Source organism: Bufo bufo, chromosome 1, assembly GCF_905171765.1.
Source record: "Bufo bufo chromosome 1, aBufBuf1.1, whole genome shotgun sequence".
NCBI lineage: Eukaryota > Metazoa > Chordata > Amphibia > Anura > Bufonidae > Bufo > Bufo bufo.
Window position 1 is genome coordinate 257703622 of NC_053389.1, and position 21065 is coordinate 257724686.

The 21065-nt window shown below is 41.8% G+C and overlaps 1 protein-coding gene across 2 annotated transcripts in view; it reads left to right on the forward strand.

Moving 5' to 3' along the window:
- Window positions 1–20745, forward strand: part of WNT7B (Wnt family member 7B) — a 111417-nt gene extending 90672 nt beyond the window's left edge. For both annotated transcript variants that reach the window (XM_040439130.1, XM_040439129.1), the window contains exons 3-4: window positions 10365–10636; window positions 19343–20745. In XM_040439130.1, coding sequence (XP_040295064.1) covers window positions 10365–10636; window positions 19343–19822 — 752 coding nt within the window. In that variant the 3' untranslated portion in view covers window positions 19823–20745. The remainder of the gene's footprint in view (window positions 1–10364; window positions 10637–19342) is intronic.
- Window positions 20746–21065: the final 320 nt, after the last annotated feature.

Consider the following 21065-nt stretch of genomic DNA (forward strand, 5'->3'; position numbering starts at 1 on the left):
TCAAATGGTATGATATCATTAACTATGAATTTCTATTTGGTAATAGATGGGGGTCCATCCACCTCAACACAATGGTCTTCCTAGCCATTGACAATATCTCCCTCAAGAAGATATGGATACCTCTTGTACCAGACCAAATAAATAAGTCTGTCGAGTTAAGGTGGTGGATCATCCCAAAATATTTAAAAGAGTTTTATTCTATACACCTAAGGACACTCCCAAATCATGTGCCAGAAGTGTGATCTAGGGTGGGTGCATCGATGACATTGGGTAAAGTCTCGATGCAGTCAGATAGCAATGATGCACTGTGCATAACTGAATATGTTTATTGCTTACCGAAGGAGAAACAGAAAGATGGGAAACTAGAATCTCTTGCCAATCCTCATTTGTCAAATTAGGGATTTCGTTCTTCCTGTATTCATCTACGAGAAGTATGGGAAATACATAAATATATACATATATGTATTACAGTCTTACTGAAATTGCGGGAAGGATTTAAAAGTATTGTCTCAAAGTAGATCCCCTAGGCATTTAACTCCATGCATCTCCCAGAAAGAGGGCTGCATTATCCAAGGTCTAATATAATGACACTGACTTGACATATAAATAGTAATCTGGGACAGCCATCCCAGCTTGCTGTTTGGGCATCTACAATGTAGCCAGTTTATGTTTAGATCTATGTCCTAATTCCAAATAAATGGGAGGAGTAGGGAATTTAGAGACTTAAAAAGAAGATGGCACAGGTCCTGAGATGTATTCCAGTGTAAAGACACTTTGGTAATATTATCTATTCTATCAGGTTGATAATTATGTACAGTATACTTGTAATGGGATGTCATCTATTCTGGGGGATTTTCCTATTGCTAGTGTATAAAAGGCATCAGAGATTTGATCCCTGGTAATATCTGTCTCCAAAAGGGAAACTGAATCTCGGGTTAATTTGGGAAATTGATACGATTTAAATCATGTAACTCTGTCATATCACAGGTAATTTGTGTTTTGTAAAGCTATTCATAGTACTGACTAAAGCAGTGAGCAATCATGGATGAGTCTGTTAGTTTCTCGTCCATCGCAGATTTAACCTAAAGGATGCTGGAGACATGTTTTGTTTAATTAAATGGGCTAACAACTTAGGGTTCTTTCACACTTGCACACTTGTTCTGTCATGGAATGCTGGGAATTGGCCGTACAAAAACCGGCATGTTTGATGAATGCCCACCGGGCATTCCAGTACTATCCAGCAATGATGGATCCAGAAAACTCCGGCAGGCTGTTCTCTGCCGGAATAGTCTGTCAGAATGCTGTGCCGCATGTGGAATTAGCCTTACTGGATTAGTTGCCAAGTTCAAAGTATATTTGCTAAAAACATCTTTCTATGTGCTTTCTTGTATAAATACAATATTGCCAGCCACTGACAAAGCAATCTTATTTCAGTCAGAAGGATCAGAGATGTGCTGGTTTTCCAATTCAACACACTTCCTAGATATTTCATTCTCTATAGCTGAAGCTTCCCTTTTGATGTAGGCTACAGAAGACCTGAGACAGACTCTAACATAAACCTTCAACATGTCCCATACTTTTAGTGGGTTGTCTTATGAATCATTAGCCTATATGAAGACCTTTCGCTGGTCTGGATAACATCAGGGCCAATCAATTCCAACCAAAAGGGATATACACTGACGAGCAAAAGGTTAACAATGTTTTAAACTTTTGACTTTCAGGCTCCATATCTCACCATCTAATGCATCTTCGAACGTTAGACTACCACCATTTTATAGACAATCCTCTTGGCTATCTCAAACATAAATTGGACTTGCAAGTATTTAGCATATGATTAGTTATGCAGATTCTTGTCATGTAACTGCATTGTTACTGTTTTGTTCCTAAAAATCTGTTAGTAGTTTGTAGATCCGCCTTTGGCTTTCAATACTGCCTGAATCCTTCTGGGCATGCTATCAATCAGATGCAAGCATGTCTCGACTGAAATCTGTTCCCAGGTCTCTTCTACACGTTCCCAAATGTAGGTGCATACTGGTCGACTCACTTGGGTACGAATACAGCTTTTTCTTCAACTCTGCCCATAAGTATTCGATTGGGTTGAGGTCTGGGGGCTGTGGGGGCTAATCCAGCACCTCTACTTCATTGTCATTGAACCATTTCTTCACCAATCTCGACGTATGCTTTGGGTCGTTGTCCTGCTGGAACACTATGTCGTTCTTTTCATACCCATTGTACTCAAGTGTACTAAATAGCTCGTCTTGTAGGATACTCACATATAGCTCTGCATTGAGACCACCATCAATCCTGGTCAAGTATCCAATACCTTTGGCTGTGAAGCAACCTCATATCATCAGGCTTCCTCCACTGAACATGACAGTTCCTTCAATTTCTCCATCCGTTTTTCTGGCCACCATTCCAGACATGTGTAATGGACATCTGATCTCACTATTAAGAAGCATATGAGCCACCTCCGCTGCCGTGTATGTCACGCGAGAACTAATAGACCTTGTGATGACTCCGATATTTTGCCTGGACGTCCACTTCTTGGCTTTGGAATGGATAGATGGACTTCATTTCGTATTCTTCCAACTGTCATGGCACTCACATGATGTATTTTGGCAATTTTCTTGGCTAAGATACCGTTATCGATGTGCTGGATGATGCAGTTTCTCTTTTCTTGGGATATCTTCATGGCAGCTCCTGGATCCGAACCAGTGACCTTTCGCTTGAGAATCAACTCACTGAGCTATTAGGGAATGTGAGAACAGGTTGTAATGTGTAGTATTCAAGAAGAAAAATAATGTTTCACCACCAGGAGCAAAACAGTAACAATGCAGTTACATCCCAAGTCCAATTTATTAGATAGCCAAGATGATTGTCTAAAAAAAGGTGGTAGTCTCACATTCGAAGCTGTAGTGGATGGTGAGATATGGAGCCTGAAAGTCAAGTGTTCAAAGCATTGTTACCCTTTTGCTCGTCCATTGCCCAAGATGGCAAGGCAGGCACAAAGATATATCCATTAGGAGAGTGGTCTGAGATGGCTTCCAACATATATTTTATATCTTGAACTAAAGGGGAGAATTACCAAGGCCGTCTTTAACGCAGGGCAAAAGGGGCAGCTGCCCCGGGCCCAGTTGCTCCTGGGGGGCCCAAGGCAGCTGCCTCTTGTGCCCCGCTGGCCACTGGTGACATGGAGGGCGGCGGCAGGGCACAGGGAGATGAGCGCTTCCATTGTGAACGGCGATACAGATGGAAGTGCTGTGGCAGGGCAGGGGAGGGAGACTCTCCCTTCCCAGTTCCTCTGATAGGCACTAGGCCTGCAGCCTATCAGAGGCCGTTGCAGGCGCGCCGCCTGAGCCATACAGCGTGGGACACAGACCGGAAGAGGCCTGCATCGCATCGCTGCCAGCCTGATGGAGGTAAGTATAAGTGTTTATTTTTTAATATAGTACTACTACTGGCACATAATTGGGGGGCATCTATGGGGGCACCTGTTACTGGCACATGATTGGGGGGCATCTATGGGGGCACCTGTTACTGGCACATGATTGGGGGGCATCTATGGGGGCACCTGTTACTGGCACATAATTGGGGGGCATCTATGGGGGCACCTGTTACAGGCGCATGATTGGGGGCATCTATGGGGGCACTTGTTATTGGCACATGATTGGGGGGCATCTATGGGGGTACTTGTTACTGGCACATGATTGGGGGGCATCTATGGGGGTACTTGTTACTGGCACATGAATGGTGGGCATCTATGGGGCACTTCTTACTGGCACATGATTGGGGGGCATCTATGGGGGCACCTGTTACTGGCACATGATTGGGGGGCATCTATGGGGGCACCTGTTACTGGCACATGATTGGGGGGCATCTATGTGGGCACCTGTTACAGGCACATGATTGGGGGGGCATCTATGGCGGCACTTGTTATTGGCACATGATTGGGGGGCATCTATGGGGGTACTTGTTACTGGCACATGATTGGGGGGCATCTATGGGGGTACTTGTTACTGGCACATGATTGGTGGGCATCTATGGGGGTACTTATTACTGGCACATGATTGGGGGGCATCTATGGGGGCACTTGTTACTGGCTACAAGAGGCCAAAAAGAAGGGGTATTTTATATGGGGGAAGGGGAGAGAGGAACACTATGGGGGCTTCTACTGAGGCCACAAACAAGGGGTATTTTTATATGGGGGGGCTCTGTATAGGGGTATTTTATACTGGGGCACATTATGGTGGATACTATGGGGAAGGGGAGAGAGGAGTACTATTGGTTCATCTATGGGGGCACTAAGAAGGGGTATTTTATACTTGAAAATTATGGGGGACACTGAGGGCATCTACTGGGGCACTATATATGGGGCATTTTATACTGGTACATTATGGGGGGACTAGGAAGAAGGGGGAGAGGAGCACTATGGGGCATTTACTGGGGGCACTATATAGGGGTATTTTATACTGGCACATTATGGGGGCACTATGGGGACATTAGCTCAACTGGGGGCATTAAAAGGGGGTATTTTGCGCACTGGCACATTATAAGGAGAATTATTACTACTGGGGGGCATTATGATGGGCTTCATTACTACTGGGGGTCTATGCGGAACATGATTACTAGTATGGGCACTATGGGAGCATTATTACTTCTGGGGCACAGTGGGGACATGCTGGGGGCACTGTAGGAGCACTATTACTACCATGTGTGCTCTAGAAGAGAATTATTTCTATTGGTGGGACTTTTGGGAGCACTATTACTGTGGGGGCACCTTGGCACAGTATCAGCTTACCACAATTATTTTTGGGGGACGTTATGTTTACACTATTAGTGTCAGGGGCACTATTTGCTGGAAGCAGTTATTTTAGGGCACTGTGTGCCAATAATTATCAAAGGGCACTATCTGCATGGTACTACTATTATCAGGGGGTTTATCTGTTTCTAAAGTACAGCATTGGGGAGCACAGCGGCACAGTATTGGGGGTTGTAGGGTGATTTGTCCAGAAGATGGGAGGATGATGGAAAAGTAGTAAACTAAGATTTTGCTTGTCAAACTGCAGAGACGAGAAATGGCTGAAAAATGGTGGTCTGGTCTAAAGGTCTGAAAGGAGAAGATGAGGAAAGGGAACATCTACATCAAAGAGACATAACTGGATGTAAGAGGTATGTGCGCTGTATTACCCTGTATGTGGGGGTGGAAGGAGGGGTTAGTAGTACAGTACTATCAGTAAAAAAAAAAAAACATACTATATATTTGTGTCAGAAGTTGTATTTTTTTTAATTTTTTGAATAATGATACAGCCATTTTATTTAATACTTTTGTGCTGATTCTCCCCCCCCCCCCCCTCTAAATTAAGGGACACTACAGTCACCAGAACCACAACAGCTAAACGTAGTAGTTCTGGTGTCTATAGCATGTCTCTGCAAGATTTTTTATGTAAACACTGCCTTTTCAGGAAAAAAGGCAGTATTTACATTACTGCCAAGGAACACCTCTAGTGGCCACTCATCATTATTAAAGTTTACTACTCTACGAGGTGTGTGGATTTTTGTGTGTGTGTGTGTGTGTGTGTGTGTGTTGTGGCGGGATCCAGGGGGCCCAAGTAAATTCTTGCCCAAGGTCCAATCAATATTAAAGACGCCCCTGAGAATTACAACATATATAATGGAATCTGGACAGAGCATGACTGCCAGTGTTGTGACAGGAATAGGTTCAGAATTTGGGGTTCTGCTGCTGAAATACATCCAACCATCTGACCTTCTCTAAAAGAAGCGCAAGTCGTGGATCTATGACCAAGTTGAAGTTGCCAAAGCATATGACACTTGCACTTGAATGGTTTGCTGCAAATGCAACAGCTTGATGTAATACTCCTAGGGAGGATTTTATACACCCAGGAGTATGTAAGACACATTGGGGGTCATTTATGAAATCAGATATGTCAGTTTTGGGGGGTAAAAAAGACACAATTGCGACATTTGTGTGACATTTCGTGATCCTTGCCACTATTCAATGTGGTCTATGTTTAAGAGCTAAAAGTGAGTTAAAACATGGGTTATGGCACATTTACTGTCTAGCGACCCTTGAAATGTCGCAAAAAAGTTGCATCCTACGCCATGCAGCCCCCTGGTGTCTTTTTTAAGACTAAGTCATATAACACAGTGCGTTGCACCAAATTCATGAAAACTGTGCACCATTAATAAATTGTCAACCAGATTTTAATGCCTAGGCCCCTCTTATACATTATACTTACCTGCTCCCTGGCACCCGCGTTGCTCCAGGTAAGTATAATGTATACAAGGTGCCCAGGCATTTGGGGGGATCTTTTAGAATTTGAATAACCCCCTTAAAAGTGACGTGAAAATAATCTCAAATGATAAATGACCCCAGTTATTTCTATAGTTTTCTATAGGCGTGAACAAATATGTAACGTCCTTTGAGACAATTGAAAGCTGCTGTGCCTCCCACCTTTCACACTGTGCTGTTCCTCCCACCTTTCACACGGGCAAGTTTTCCGCGCGGGTGCAATGCGTGAGGTGAACGCATTGCACCCGCACTGAATCCGGACCCAGTCATTTCTATGGGGCTGTGCACATGAGCAGTGATTTTCACGCATCACTTGTACGTTGCGTGAAAATCGCAGCATGCTCTATTTTGTGCGTTATTCACGCAACACAGGCCCCATAGAAGTGAATGGGGCTGCGTGAAAATTGCAAGCATCCGCAAGCAAGTGCGGATGCAGTGCGATTTTCACCCATTTTACTAAGCATTCTGTATTAAGAATGCTATTATTTTCCCTTACAACCATGTTAGAGAGGGAAAATAATAAAATCTACACAACACCTAACCTTCTGTGAAGAAGTTCGGGTTTGGGTACCAAACATGCCGATTTTTCTCACACGCGTGCAAAACGCATTAAAATGTTTTGCACTCGTGTGGAAAAAGCGCACATTTTCCCGCGACGCACCCGCATCTTATCCGGCCCAAATTCATGACGCCCGTGTGAAAGAGGCCTTACTGTATGTACAATAAGAAAGACACCCCTCGAATGGGAGCCATGATAGGAATCACTCAATCATATTTTAAGAAGACTTTATTACTTTACACAAAGTTATTTTTATACATTTTATAACAAGCGGAGAAGAGCTAGAGAGAAACCTGGTGAAATTGGGGCAAATTTATTAAAATGGCAAACAGGCATGGCATATTACATACTTTTCTCTGGGTAAATTTTGGTATTTAGTTTTTTGGTCGAATGCCATATTTATGAAGCACCCAAAACAGGGAACATATGAATGTAGAGAAAAAGTAATGCTTGAGGCTAGGTTCACACCTGAGCGTTTTACAACGCGTTCCTACGCGCTGTAAAACGCTCAACAGGCAAAAACCAATGTTTCCCTATGAAAAGTCAGTCTGATCGCAAATCATTTATATTTCCTGATAATGAATCTATTGCATGCTACCTAGGGCAAAAGGCCAATACTATTTGATCTTCCCCCGTTTTTTTTTGTTTGGGTTCCACCTCAAGGACGGAAAATGTGCATTTTTTTCGATGTGGGCATGATTGATAAATAGAAAGTTTTGTATGTAGTCATGTTGCAAATATGTGTGAGTGTTTTGGTTGCAGTCTGCTCAGAATCTTATTCCTCCTTACTACTGCAGCCAGGATTTCGCCACTTTTGAATGGGGTTTCAAGAGAATGTCTGGAGACTGCCAGGGCATGTTTAACATTTCTGTAATACCAAAGTCATCTTTTTATATTTAACATTTGATGAGGAGTGGTGAGCTGGAATCGTGGAAATTAATGTATAATAAGCTTTGAAAAAATGTATGCAGTCAGACTTTACCCAGAATTCCTGGCACGAGGAGTTGACTGTCAGACCTTGGCTCGTACTATCAAATGATTAGAAAACTGAGCTATTGTGTATAAATGTTTTCTTTCCCTTCTTGGATTTGACATGGGTAATTCAGCAGGCACAGGATGGTACTGAAAATTATTACACACTTATTGTATATTTTATATGGATACAATATGCATATAAGCATAGCAAAAATAATATTTCACTCTAATATTTTCCAAACTGTATGAAGAAAATCACAAAAATATTTGCTACATTCCTATACATGAACAATAGCCATTATCTTCTCCACATTATAATATGGGCCAAAGGGCCCAATTTAGTGAACTCTACTGATCTACACTTGGTCCACAGTAAATGTACGGATTAGCAGTCATCACAACATAGCACTGTTGGGACTGTGTGGTGATATTAGTTGAGCACTAACTTGTTCTATTATTCACCCTGAATGGTACTATTATATAAGCACTGTAAGGCATTGTAATGTAGAAAATGTATGAAACTGTTAGTTGGTACTGTATGAGTATTGTTTGTGAACCATTGTCTGCTCGTTGCTTCCGCCAAAGTATTAAGGCATTTGTTTACACTGTATAAGTTAAAGGGGTATTCTTATCTTAGACAGTCATAGGCTAGAAATGTCTAACCTCCCACCTCTGGGACCAGAACCTATGTCGAGAGCGACCCGATTGCTCACTTCTTTCTGTAACTCCTGTAGAACAGAATGGAAAGAGTTGCATACATGAGCTGCCAACTCTTCATATTTTCTCATCCTGGATGTGGTGGCCATCAGATGGGATGGGGATTGGAAGATACCTGGTGTTTTAAATGACCGATGGTAGGTGGAGGACTCTGTTGCAGAACTTGCACTGGGGTCCAGAAGCCTTAAGTGAATGCTCTGGTTTGGATTTGTCTCAAACTTGATATTACAGGAGGTTTACATAGATATCAATTCTAGTCTTAAAATTTTTCTAGAGTTTTTTAAATTTCTTAAATATTTGCATAAGTGACAGGTGCCCTTTAAAACACCATGCTTTATACAACTATGTATTACTGGCCCCAGATGACACATTACATACAGCGGTGTTTGTGCTAGTCTGTGTATACAAAGAATGAGCCCAAATGACAGTAATAGACTTTTCTCTTTCTGATGTTCCTGTATGCCAGCGACATTACGTACATTTCAGGTCATAGAAGAATGAAAAGGATTTCAGTTATTTATTGTGCGTAAATACACTCTCTCAAGAATCTAGGCCTAGATGTTTTGCTGCTCATCTTTTGAGATTGTGACAGTTGGACACTGTATTTGCCAGAGATAATTTTGGTTAGGAAAAAAAGCAGATTTTAGCTGTGCGCGAAGCCATTTCTTGGGATCGAACCTATACTATAAGAATCCAGTGTGTATACAAAAGGATGTATTGTAGAGAAAGACCCTCTAGCTGCTATGGGTTTGGTTGAGAGTGGACTCAGAGCCTGTTGATTCTCCTGAACTTCTAATGTTATCATCCTGCAGAATAAGCATTAACATGTATTAAAACATCCGGGCTGGTCCTATTGATGGCATAAAAATAGACTGGTTGTCTAGACCTACACCACATTTTCCACAGTGGCTCAGGCTGGATGATAAATTTGGTGCATGGCTAGACACGTTTATCTAACTTTATGCCACCAGTTGGTTGGCTTAGTTTGCGACAGAATCTAATACCAGAATTGTGGTGCAATTTTGTTGCAAAATGTCTTATGGCCCCATATGACACCAAAATGTCAATAGCCCCTTCCATGAAGTCACACCCATTTCTCAAGAAAGGTCCCCCTGTCAAGATAGGTGCAGAGGACATTCCTAAGACTAGATTCACAAAATAATTCTAGAAATGTACCAAATTGCGCCAAATTTTAGCACAATTACAATAAGGTCTAGTTGTTCTCACCTTGGTAAATCTGGGCTAATGAACTGTAGGAAGAAATGATTTGTCAACACAAGTAGGAGAAGATGGTTTAGATAGGGCTGTAATGAAATAATGAGTCATGCCACACTTGTCTTTTGCAGTCAATGACAAGGTGGTAGCACAAAAAAGTTCAGGAATGGTGGGAAGTGGTGGTGTATACCATCACCAGGATTTGGCAGGCTAACTACTTTGCGCATTTCTTTGACAGATTTTGCATGTATTGTCAAGCTGCTTTTGCTTGGGTACCAGCAGGGTAGGACTGCTGTACCCTGGGCCCACCAGAGGAGATTATTCTCAGGGTCTAAATCCCATATCATCAAGAGAGTCTAATAGATTATGATTCAAAGAAATAGACTCTATTGGCAAGTTATTGACTCCAAGGGCAGCTTTTTTTCTGAATATTTGTGGCCACTATGGTATCAGAGGATCCTCTGGTGCTCTGGTGTGCCAGTCCAATTCTGGGTACTAGGAACTAACTTGAGATAAATCAATGACAGGCCTAATCTTATTTTTTTTTACTCCCTGTGTTAATCAAACATTTGTGTTCTGTCTCTGCAGGTAGCAGGGAAGCTGCTTTTACCTATGCCATCACTGCCGCTGGGGTAGCACATTCTGTGACCTCTGCCTGCAGCCAAGGAAATTTCAGTAACTGCGGCTGTGACCGAGAGAAGCAGGGCTACTACAATCAGGAGGAGGGCTGGAAGTGGGGAGGATGTTCTGCTGACATCAAATACGGCATTGAATTCTCTAGGAAGTTTGTGGATGCCAGAGAAATAAGAAAAAATGCCCGGCGGCTCATGAACCTTCACAATAATGAGGCTGGAAGAAAGGTATTCTAGATCAGGGTAAACAAGTCATATTTATTGGTCAATGATATGGGGGAACTTTTTGCCATCTCCAAGTCCTGTTGCTGAGATATTGTCTCTAGAGGCCTTATACCTTATTATACATATCTCCTCTGACTTCTATTTCTGTGCACCAATCTTATGGATAATATGAGGAGTGCGGTATTGGACTGGGATTCCAGGGTCCCGCCAAAGGAAATTATTCTCAAGGTCCTACCCCTATATCATCAATAAAGTTTAATGGATTTTGAATTGAAGAAACAGACCCTAGTGACAAGTGATTGGCTCCAAAGGCAGCCAAATGGGTTTTTTCTTCTCCTGGATTTTGGGCCCTATTATAGTATGAAAGCCTGGGCCCACCAGAGGATCCTCTGGTACTCTGGTGGGCTAGTCCAACACTGGAGGGGCGTATGTTTTAGACTTCCCATCTAGGTAGAATTCCCCTTTCTATTTTATAGAAGAGATGCATATTGGAGAACAGTAGAACACCTCTTTGACTTTGTGGACCATGTAACAGAAATTGTTGCCCAGATGTCCACTTTCCCCCATGGATTCCACAGGGATGGAGTGTATATTATAATGTTGCCCTTTTTCTAAGTACAGCTTAAGGGCACCACAGCTTTATAGTATAAGACCCTTTTAAGAGTCAGGTTTCCACCCAGTAATGGTAATCTCAATTCATATTTACTATTTGTGTATGACAAAATAGGGGCACATTTATTTTGACAAGTGTTTTAGACGCCGGTCTTAATAAAGCCCTAAACTGGTGGTGGATCTGCCGAAGTTATGAAGAGGCATATCCAGCGCCAGTCTAAATGTAAGTCAGCATCCGAGCTCTCTTACATTTAGACCATTTTCTACGCCTAAAACAGGTGTAGAAAATGATGAATGAGATGGGCCTGCTGGCCTGTCCCCTTCTACTACAAACCCACATTTTTAGACCTGGTGTGAGCGGGCGAAGTTGCAGATAGCGGCACAGCTAAACGTTGTTATCTGCGCCTGAAATACGCCTAATTTAGGAGTATTTCAGCATAGTAAATGAACCCCGTAGTGTCTAGAAGGAAAGTCATGTTTTTGTGCTTGTGATTGCACAGTCACATTTTTCTACCAAAGGAAATGTTTTTGTTCATTAAAAATGTGAAAAAATTCATAATTTCTATGCTAAGTTATGATAATTTATTAAAGTTGTAGTACGAAAGCCTAAGGCTGCTCCACCGTAATTGCCAACAGTCCCGAATTTGCAGGGACTGTCCCTAATTTTCAGAGACAGTCTCTGCAAATTCAGGCTGTCACTGGCCCAAAAACCTTTATAAACCCATTTAAACCTCACCCACAAATGGGTGGTCCTGCACAATTTGGTGTTCTCACGGAGGTGCCTTTTTTACTATATTAACTACAAAGTTGGCAAGCATGCACTACTGAAAGATTCTAATAGCAACATATTCCATTCTGATTTCTGTCAGATGGGACTGAAATCCCCATCTACTTCAATATCTAAATCCTGCCTGATTTGCAGGTCATTTTTGTGTATATGCTGGGACACCAACAATAAGTTAATTTTCTGTAGGTCCAGACAAGGTCTCCATGACCTCTTTGCACATGAGAGACTTAAGAACAGGAAATGTATCATCAGAATCTAAAGCATATTATTATGTATAATATTATATATATTATTACATAATTATTATTATATTGGGGATATCTGTAGCATTAATGAATTAAAAAACGGTTCCCTCATTTTTAATCTACTGTAGGAGGATATATATCAGTTTTTTTGTCTAGTGGGCCTTCTAGTCTACACACTTTTTTATTTGATCATTTTAATAACGGCCTGTCCTGGACGATAGTTGGCTACATGCATACAGTCACTGGCGGCCAGCCCTGTTCATCACAGACAAAAGTAATATAATTTTTTTTTTTTTTTAGAAACTGGCCAGGTTTATGGCCCAGAATTTGTTCATATGGTTTACGCAGTTTGTTTCCTTGTTAATAATTCCGTCATTATTACCAGTAAAACATGATCGTCTTTGGCAGATCCAAGGGGACCATTACACAGCGGTCTGATAGAAGTTTTTGCTGACTCCAGTTGGCTCACACAATTATATAGTTTGAAATACAGACTCAAACCCATCAGACTCAACCAGGGAAAAAACGTGAGGCTCCTAGGTCCTGATGCAAAGGTCCTCCAGAGTAAGAGATGCTCCTTGTAATCTTTCTCAAGTCTGACCAAAAGATGAGGATCCTGGACAAAGGACCTCCTCTATTAACCTAAAATCCCCCAATAAGCTATATGAAAATGGGTTTTTGAAACACGATCACCAGTTTAAGGCCCCTTTAGGCAACTCAGGTGATCTGCATACAACAAGTTATTTTGTCTGCAACCAAAGACTTGACCCCTCAACCTTTAACCTCAAAGTACAAGACGTAACTACATGGTTGGGAAAGAGGTTAATGACTTAACTACCCCTCTAAAATTGTCCGACAGAGTTCTGTGGGTGTGAAAGGTGAAGCAGACTTGTAAATGCTGCTCAGAAAATGCCAATCATTTGCCTACAGCACGCAGGCTCATCTTCTGAACAAGCTACAAAATTATTGTTGTGATAGTGTAAACCTGTCACCGAAACAATGGTCTTTGTTACATAACGCAGCAGTAGAGAAGTGGTGTGATGGGTTTGGACAGTGGAATTTACACCTCTGCCTTGTTTTGCTCCTATGTGCAGAGAAGACATTTGCAGAATGTACCCCCTCAGACCTCACCCCTTAGTGAAATGGAGTTGAAGTTTTCAGTCATTGTGGAAATTCTAAGAGGTACTAATTCTGTTTCTGGAGATCCAGCTGGTAAGGAGTCTGTAGGGCAATGCTTCCTGGAAGAATCTAAATTAGTTCCCCTCCAAACAGAGAAAATCTCTCTTCATGATAACACTGCCTGCCTTTGACTTGTTCAGTCTTCACACAGCAACAATTGCCCTCATTTAGTAAAACCATTACCATTGCAACCTATCAGACTGCAGCTTTCATTCTTTAAAGGGGTTGTCCCACAATAAAATATTTTACAGTTTTCACACCAGCACCTGGATCTGATTTGTTTTGTAGTTGCATATTATAAAAAAATTAGCATAGCTACTGAAATATTCAATAAAAGGTATCTATATTGTGCCACCTGCTGTTTGTTTTTACTTATTTCTTTGTCCTGCCCACTGAGATGGCCACACATGCTCAGTTTCTTCCTTCATCCTGAGCTGTGATAGGGAGAGCATGGACATGCCCCATTAGCTGCAGCAGGAAAGACACTCCCCTTGAGCTGTCAGCTTTATATAAATCTAGCAGAGCAATTAATGGGGAGATCTCTGGATCTAGTTCTAACTTTGTTAGAAAGGTATTGTCATGGACTATATGATGTCGGATTTTCATTAGTTATGGGATAACCCCTTTAAACTGCTCTGGGAAAAATGAAACTTAGTATAGGCAGCAAGACCAAAGTTGTATTAGATTATTTTTTTTTTTTTTATAAATGAGGCCCATTATATGAATCCAAACTATTCATGGAAATGCTGCTGGAATGTACTGCGCATTGCCAAACATCCACTAAAAATACCGGCACAGTTTGTCCTGCCTTTTAGAACACAGACTGGTTTTAGCCAGCAGCCAACCAGACGCCCTCTTTCCATGTAAGCAATATGATTACCAACCTGCATGGAGCCCCAGACAGCTTGGGCAATAGGCATAGGTTGCCATCATTGCTATAGGTTAATGTGATTGAGTCAGCTAAGGTCTAGGTCCTTGAGGTGAGAAGGAGGCTTACAGCAAATACAGTAAACTTTTTGCCTAGGGCCCTTCTCCTTTTTTAATTCAGGCCTGGGTGCAGAGGTAGCAGTAACACCTGGAGACGCGTCTCCCACATAACACTTCAGTATTAGAGATGAGCAAATTGATTTGTACAAAAACAAGTTTGCCCCTCCTACTGGAGCAGAGCTGTGCATGCGCCGTTACACTTCAGGGTAGCGGCACATGAACAGTCTCTTCTCCAGAAGGTGTCTGGCCCTGTCAATCATGCAGAAGGGGGAGCGTCAGGGGCACCTCGTCGCAGGTGTGGAACTCTTAATCTCTTGATGAGATGAATCGATTCGTTCGTATCTAATCAGTATTATAAATGACACGTTTGTTGGGGCCCAAGACCCTCAAGTTACGCCTTTGACTGGTACTCTGTTGGGCCAGTCTGACCCTGTCTACAGCAGGCTTCATTCAGCAATTTGTTGTCTTTCCACCACAAGACAGCCTACCTATTACTCAGACAGCAGAATCTGTAAACTGTGATCTCTACTTGTCCTATAAAACATCTTATTAAATTTTTATTGCTTATATTTCTTAGGTGGCATTTCTCTCAACATAGGCTCAAGGCGTTTCCACCTGCCCTGGCGCTACCCGACGGTTTATCTGCTGTCATCTAAATTTATAGAACCAACAAGTTCTTACCCAAGCTGTAGCCCTTGCTGACAAGTACCTGCCTGAATAGACCGCAGGCCGTTAATAATGCCTGCATGATTACAATAGAAGGTGTCTGGATATTTGTAAAATGGATAATTATACGGAGCAGCTCACCCAGCTGAATTCTGGATAGAATTCCTCGCATACATGTCATTTTTTATTAGTTGAGGGCTGAGCTCATAATAATGGTGACTGACATGTAGCAGAAGGCTGTTATTTTATGTCTACTAGGCAGATACAAAGGCCGTGTAAATTCTGCTGCAGTCAACATCTGTTACAGGAATGTGCCACCCCCACCCCACAAAGATCAGGGCAGCCAAAAACAAATGAGCAGGTACAGGAAGATGTTGTCAGACAAACCATTATGTAGCTTTAAAATCTCAGCCTTGCTTTGTGAAACTTAAAGAGTTGTCAAAGGAACCCATCAGCAAGTGTTTCATTTCTCTACAGTGCCTCCATAGGGAAAACCAAGTATTACATGTTTGCCATTGATATCAATGGTCTGTCTGTCATACTGGGTCCTCCAAAAGGGAGAACCGTTTTTTTTTTGTTTTTTTTTGTAGCTGGCTCAATAAAGTAGTTGTCACTTTTCAGGCTCATTCAGTTGGTCTAAAATATCTTTAACCTACCAGTACTAATTCTATAATACAGCCCCCTATGGGCAGTCTTGACAGGACTAGAAGATGTTGCACTTCCACTTCATTTCCATTAGCAAGCCATAATGATACAATTGTGCTGGCAGACTGTAAAAAAGGTCTTCTCCAAGGGCTCAACCAGAGGAAAATAGTTGTCCCAGCAACCTTTGTAATAATCTTTAAGATTGCTGCTTGCTGCCAGTGAATTGAAACAGTCATGCTTGCATTCAAAGATCAAAGACTGAAGTTGTTTTTCTCGCAACTGAGAGTGTGTTACATTGTATCATCTGAGGCAACACTCTGTGAACTGAATTAGACAGCATCATAAATCTCTTCCCTGATCTGTAGGTACAGATTCAGAATGTAATCAACATACCATATGTCCATTCACTGGCAGAAAGCAGAGGTTTTGAAAATGGTGAGGGATTCAAACACAGAGTAACAGACAATGGAGTAGCTTTAGTTGCAGACTTCAGTGCCATAACTTTCTGCTCCTGGACACCAATGCTAAGCCTGTAGCAGGGTTGCCCCCAAATATACATAATTTTTATTACTACCTGTTGCGCACTAAATCACAACTAATGATGGTGAATGTGGTCATGTTGTGACACCCAACATAACCTGACGCAGTTCAACATTTAGCAAAAATCCATACCTGCTGAATTTTAGTGCAACCACGTCCAGTGTCATTAGCTACGGTTTTAGCAGTGTCACACTGCAGTCTGAAAGAAGTTTTCCAGGATTTTAGAAGTGACTGATAATCCTAAGGATAGGCCACCAATATCTGATTGGCCTACACAGCTCCACCGATTGTGAAGTGGACAGAGTTGGTTACTGTAGCACTGCTCCCATTCACTTCAATGAGAGCAGGACTGCAGTAACCAGATAGGTCTACTACACGATGGACAAGCTATGTAGTTCCAGTACATGAGTGATTTACGACACCAGTGCTTCTGCAAAACAGCTGATAGGCGCGGGTGTGGGTTGCCGGACCTCCACCAAACAGATATTAACGGCCTATCAGCCATCACATGTAAAACTCTGGACTATCTCTTTAATGTTGTGTGGCCAAGGTTGCCATGTAACCCTAACCTTAAGGCAAATGCTCTGCTACATTTGTATATTTATGTTTGCAAATATTATTTCATTGTGGATTTTGTTTTATTTCGTTTTGGCGTCACTGTTAGGTGTTCACACCTGCTTTGTGTTTCAGTGCTGTATTTGGTCACCCAGAATGCAATCTATGAGCCGTAGGCAGGGTGGTTAGCATGAAAATCTGCCTTGTGCAGTGGAGCGGTGTACAAGATGTACGTCTGCATGTGAGGGCTTGAAACATGATTATTACATCTGTAGAGAGTTCACCGTAGCTAATAGTTTCTCCATCTGTAACCAGGAGCTCCCTGACACCCACCACTTAAACCTGGTTTGCTCTATAGACTTTGGCTCTAGGCCTGAGGTGGGAATTCTGCAGAAGGCTGCCTTGTAAGTTAAACATGGTATTGATATTCCTCATCCAGCATAATTTTCTATGGAATCCAAATGATGAGGCTGCCAAACCCTTGGAAGTATTAGCTTACAGTTTAGAAAAATCATTCTGTACCAGCTCTGTGGTTTCATCCAGGACAAAGGTGCATGCAGGCTCAAGCAGGGCACAAATACAACGTAGAAGAACAGGGGTAGAAATAGGTCCCTCACTTAGAAGATATCCAATAATGGTATAGTCACTGCTACTTTTGTTAGGTCCCCTAATGGCTCTCTGTTTCCACACCACATGGATTGACCGTATACTGTAGTAACATCATCATGAGTGCAATGGCCAATTGACACCTACTATAAATGATCATCCACTTCTGTTGATCCAGGTTTTCTCATTCAATCATAAGTAATAAGGGTTGAACAGATTGACTGGACATTACAAGAGAAGCAGATATTAGAATATTAGAAAGAGCACCATTCCTGTTTGTGTATAGTATTGCAAATCTGCACCATTGTTTTGCACATTTCTGGCTTAATATTTGAGTCTGCCTTATGGGTTTGTGATCTGTGCAGTTAGACGGATTTACACAACCCAATGTTCAGCCCACTTATTGGGAATGAACGATCCTATGAATGCTCGCTCCTGATAATTTGCTCTTCAAAAGGTGCCGCAGATCACCCCATGAACAAGTGAAATGCTCATTCATCAAGTGAAATGATCTGAGGTGCGGACACCTCAATCATCATTCCTGGGCAGCAGATCATGCTGTCTAAACAGCACTCTGCTGCCCAGGAACAATGATGGAAATGCAGTGCTTCACCTCCACTTAACGAGCAGCCGAATGTTGGGAAGGAAGGCTTCGGCTGCTCATCGCAACGTCTAAACGCATCTTTAGACAGGGCCCATCACCTCTCACTACTGGAACTGTTGGTCTTGGCACTCAAAACTTGAACCCTGGATCCCACAGTAGGGAGTGTTATTTATACACTGCATAATTGTATTATCTGGGCACTACAGGAACTTTTTAAAATTAGTGGGTCCAGTGCAAAAATATCTTGAGTGGAAAAGCCCCCAGGCTCTCCTGATCCCAGTCCTTACCTGAACACTCTCATACGTTAAATCCTGTGTAGTAGCTATGCTTTCCTTCACCTGGGACACAGATTACTTTGATATTCAGATGCCTTTAACACATTAGTGGGTCGGGTCCAGTGCAAAAATATCTTGAGTGGAAAAGCCCCCAGGCCCTCCTGATCCCAGTCCTTACCTGAACACTCTCATACGTTAAATCCTGTGTAGTAGCTATGCTTTCCTTCACCTGGGACACAGATTACTTTGATATTCAGATGCCTCCTCAAGCCTTAACAACGACAGATTACCCACATATTGCCTGAAATATCTCTCATAGCTCTTGCCAGATACCCCAATCACAGCCTCAGATCCCCTCCCCACCCAAATGCCTGTCACAGATCTTTCTAGACTAACCTTCAATTCTTCAGTGTGTCTGTACTCATGCAGCTGCTCTATTTGCCCTATGTTTGAAGTGTCCCCTGGGGCACTATATGGTAGAAGTAGAGGTGTTAAGATACTGCACAGCAAAGAAAAAGGGGGTATGTCAGCACATCCCAATGCGCAGTTGCATGCTGCCATGACTAGAAACACACAAAAAAAAAAAAAACACAATGCAACAGCACTCTGCAAACCAAATTAAATACAATAATGCCATAATAATAGAAAATATTCTGGTGCTAATGCTACGCATATTTTGTCAAATTTAGATTCTTGGCAAATACATTTTGTACAAAATTATTTGGGCCCGTCTTCCACACGTCAAGGTGATCTCTGTAAGACGGGAACCTAACACTATGTGCCATAACAACCACCATAAAATTCAGGGAGTGCAGGTTCCACATGCATGCTAGGTCCATTGTGTTTTTTTTTTCTTTTCTTTAAGATATTGCACAGGGCACCACCATCCAACCGAAGGCCACATCAGTGCTTATGCCAATTAAGCAGTGTGATCAGCACTAATATACTGTTGAAGATGACTACATAGAAATAATCTTTAATATATATATTTTTTTCACCTGCAAATAGGTATTAGAAGAACAGATGAAGCTGGAATGTAAATGTCATGGAGTCTCGGGATCCTGCACCACCAAAACCTGTTGGAACACTTTGCCAAAATTTCGGGATATTGGATTTATTTTAAAAGAGAAGTACAATGATGCTGTACATGTGGAAGTGGTAAGGGCTCACCGGTTACGCCATCCCACTTTCCTAACCGTCAAAAAAGTCAAAAATTACCAGAAGCCAATGGAGACAGATCTGGTGTACATTGAACGTTCTCCAAACTACTGCGAGGAAGACAGTACCACAGGGAGTGTGGGGACTCAAGGCCGACTCTGTAACCGCACCTCTCCACATGTAGACGGTTGTGACCTCATGTGTTGCGGTCGTGGATACAACACCCACCAGTACACCAAAGTATGGCAGTGCAACTGTAAATTTCACTGGTGCTGTTTTGTCAAATGCAACACATGCAGCGAAAGGACAGAAGTTTTTACCTGCAAATAGAGCACGACGGTGCCCATCAACCCACATTACAGGACCACTATGGCGCCATTTTGCACACTTAATTTTCTTTATTAAGAAAATTTTACCCTTTTGTTACAGACAGGGAGGGAATGATTCGTTCATTGCTGATTTCCTAGTCTACCGTGAGCATTGCACCTTTTCACGCTGGAGGGGGTTATTGTAGATATTTTTTTAAATTATACATGTTACAAAAAGTCTAAAGGAAACAAGTGAGAGAGAGAGAGAGGTCACAGCGTTATAATATGGGACTGTAAGACTGCTGAGAACGGACCAAACGGAATAAACTATCATACAAATCTCAACTATTAGCTAAACAAGTTCAATGTGTATCACTTGCCAGTCACACTGGAATTATTCTAATGAACATAAAATTTTATAATTATTAATTTATGTTTTTAATAGTATGAACAAATTCTGAGCACTAACGGGTAGCGTGTGTCCTAATTCCCTACTAAATGTTAAACGTATAGTTGTCTGACTTACAGTGAATCTTGTATATGTTATATTTTTTACTTTGTGCTACTGAGGGGTCCTCAATTTATTTTAATTTTCAACATTTTTTTATTCCCCCCTTCCCCCCTTCCCCCCATTAACCGTTTTGCAGAGCATAATAGAGTACTAAGTGGTAGCAGACCTGCTGGATGACTGCAGATAGCACAAGTGTCGATCAATACACAGGAACTTAGTCACAGCAAATTTATAGATTAATGTTATTAATTAGGTATGACAACATCCTTATCCCTGGCCATTACTCATTCGTCTGTCCAAATGAGACCTCAGCTGTTGCAGAACTTTAAGCACACCATGAATGGTATATTAAACCAACTACCTACGTACTGTATAATGTTCGGTATTTGTTCAATAAATGTTTATTTTCTAGATATTTGGATTCTAAGGCTGAATCTTGCAATTTTTTTAACTTTTGTTCCAAAATGTTTAATTCAAGGAATCATGAACAGAATTTATCTATCACAAGGGGTAGATATTTGTGAAAAAATATGGACTATTAAACAAAAACTAACACCAGGTATCACAGCTTCCACAGGCTCACTTTTTTCCTGGCTTACAGAGATACTGTGCAACCCAAACTATTTAGTATATGTTAATACTATCATAGATATCTGTCAACATTATTTTTTGTGGTCTGTAGGAGGTATTTCTTTGGCTGATTTGACCATAGCTTTGGTTGATCTTGGTTCCTCTAAGGTGTGGCCTAACTTTG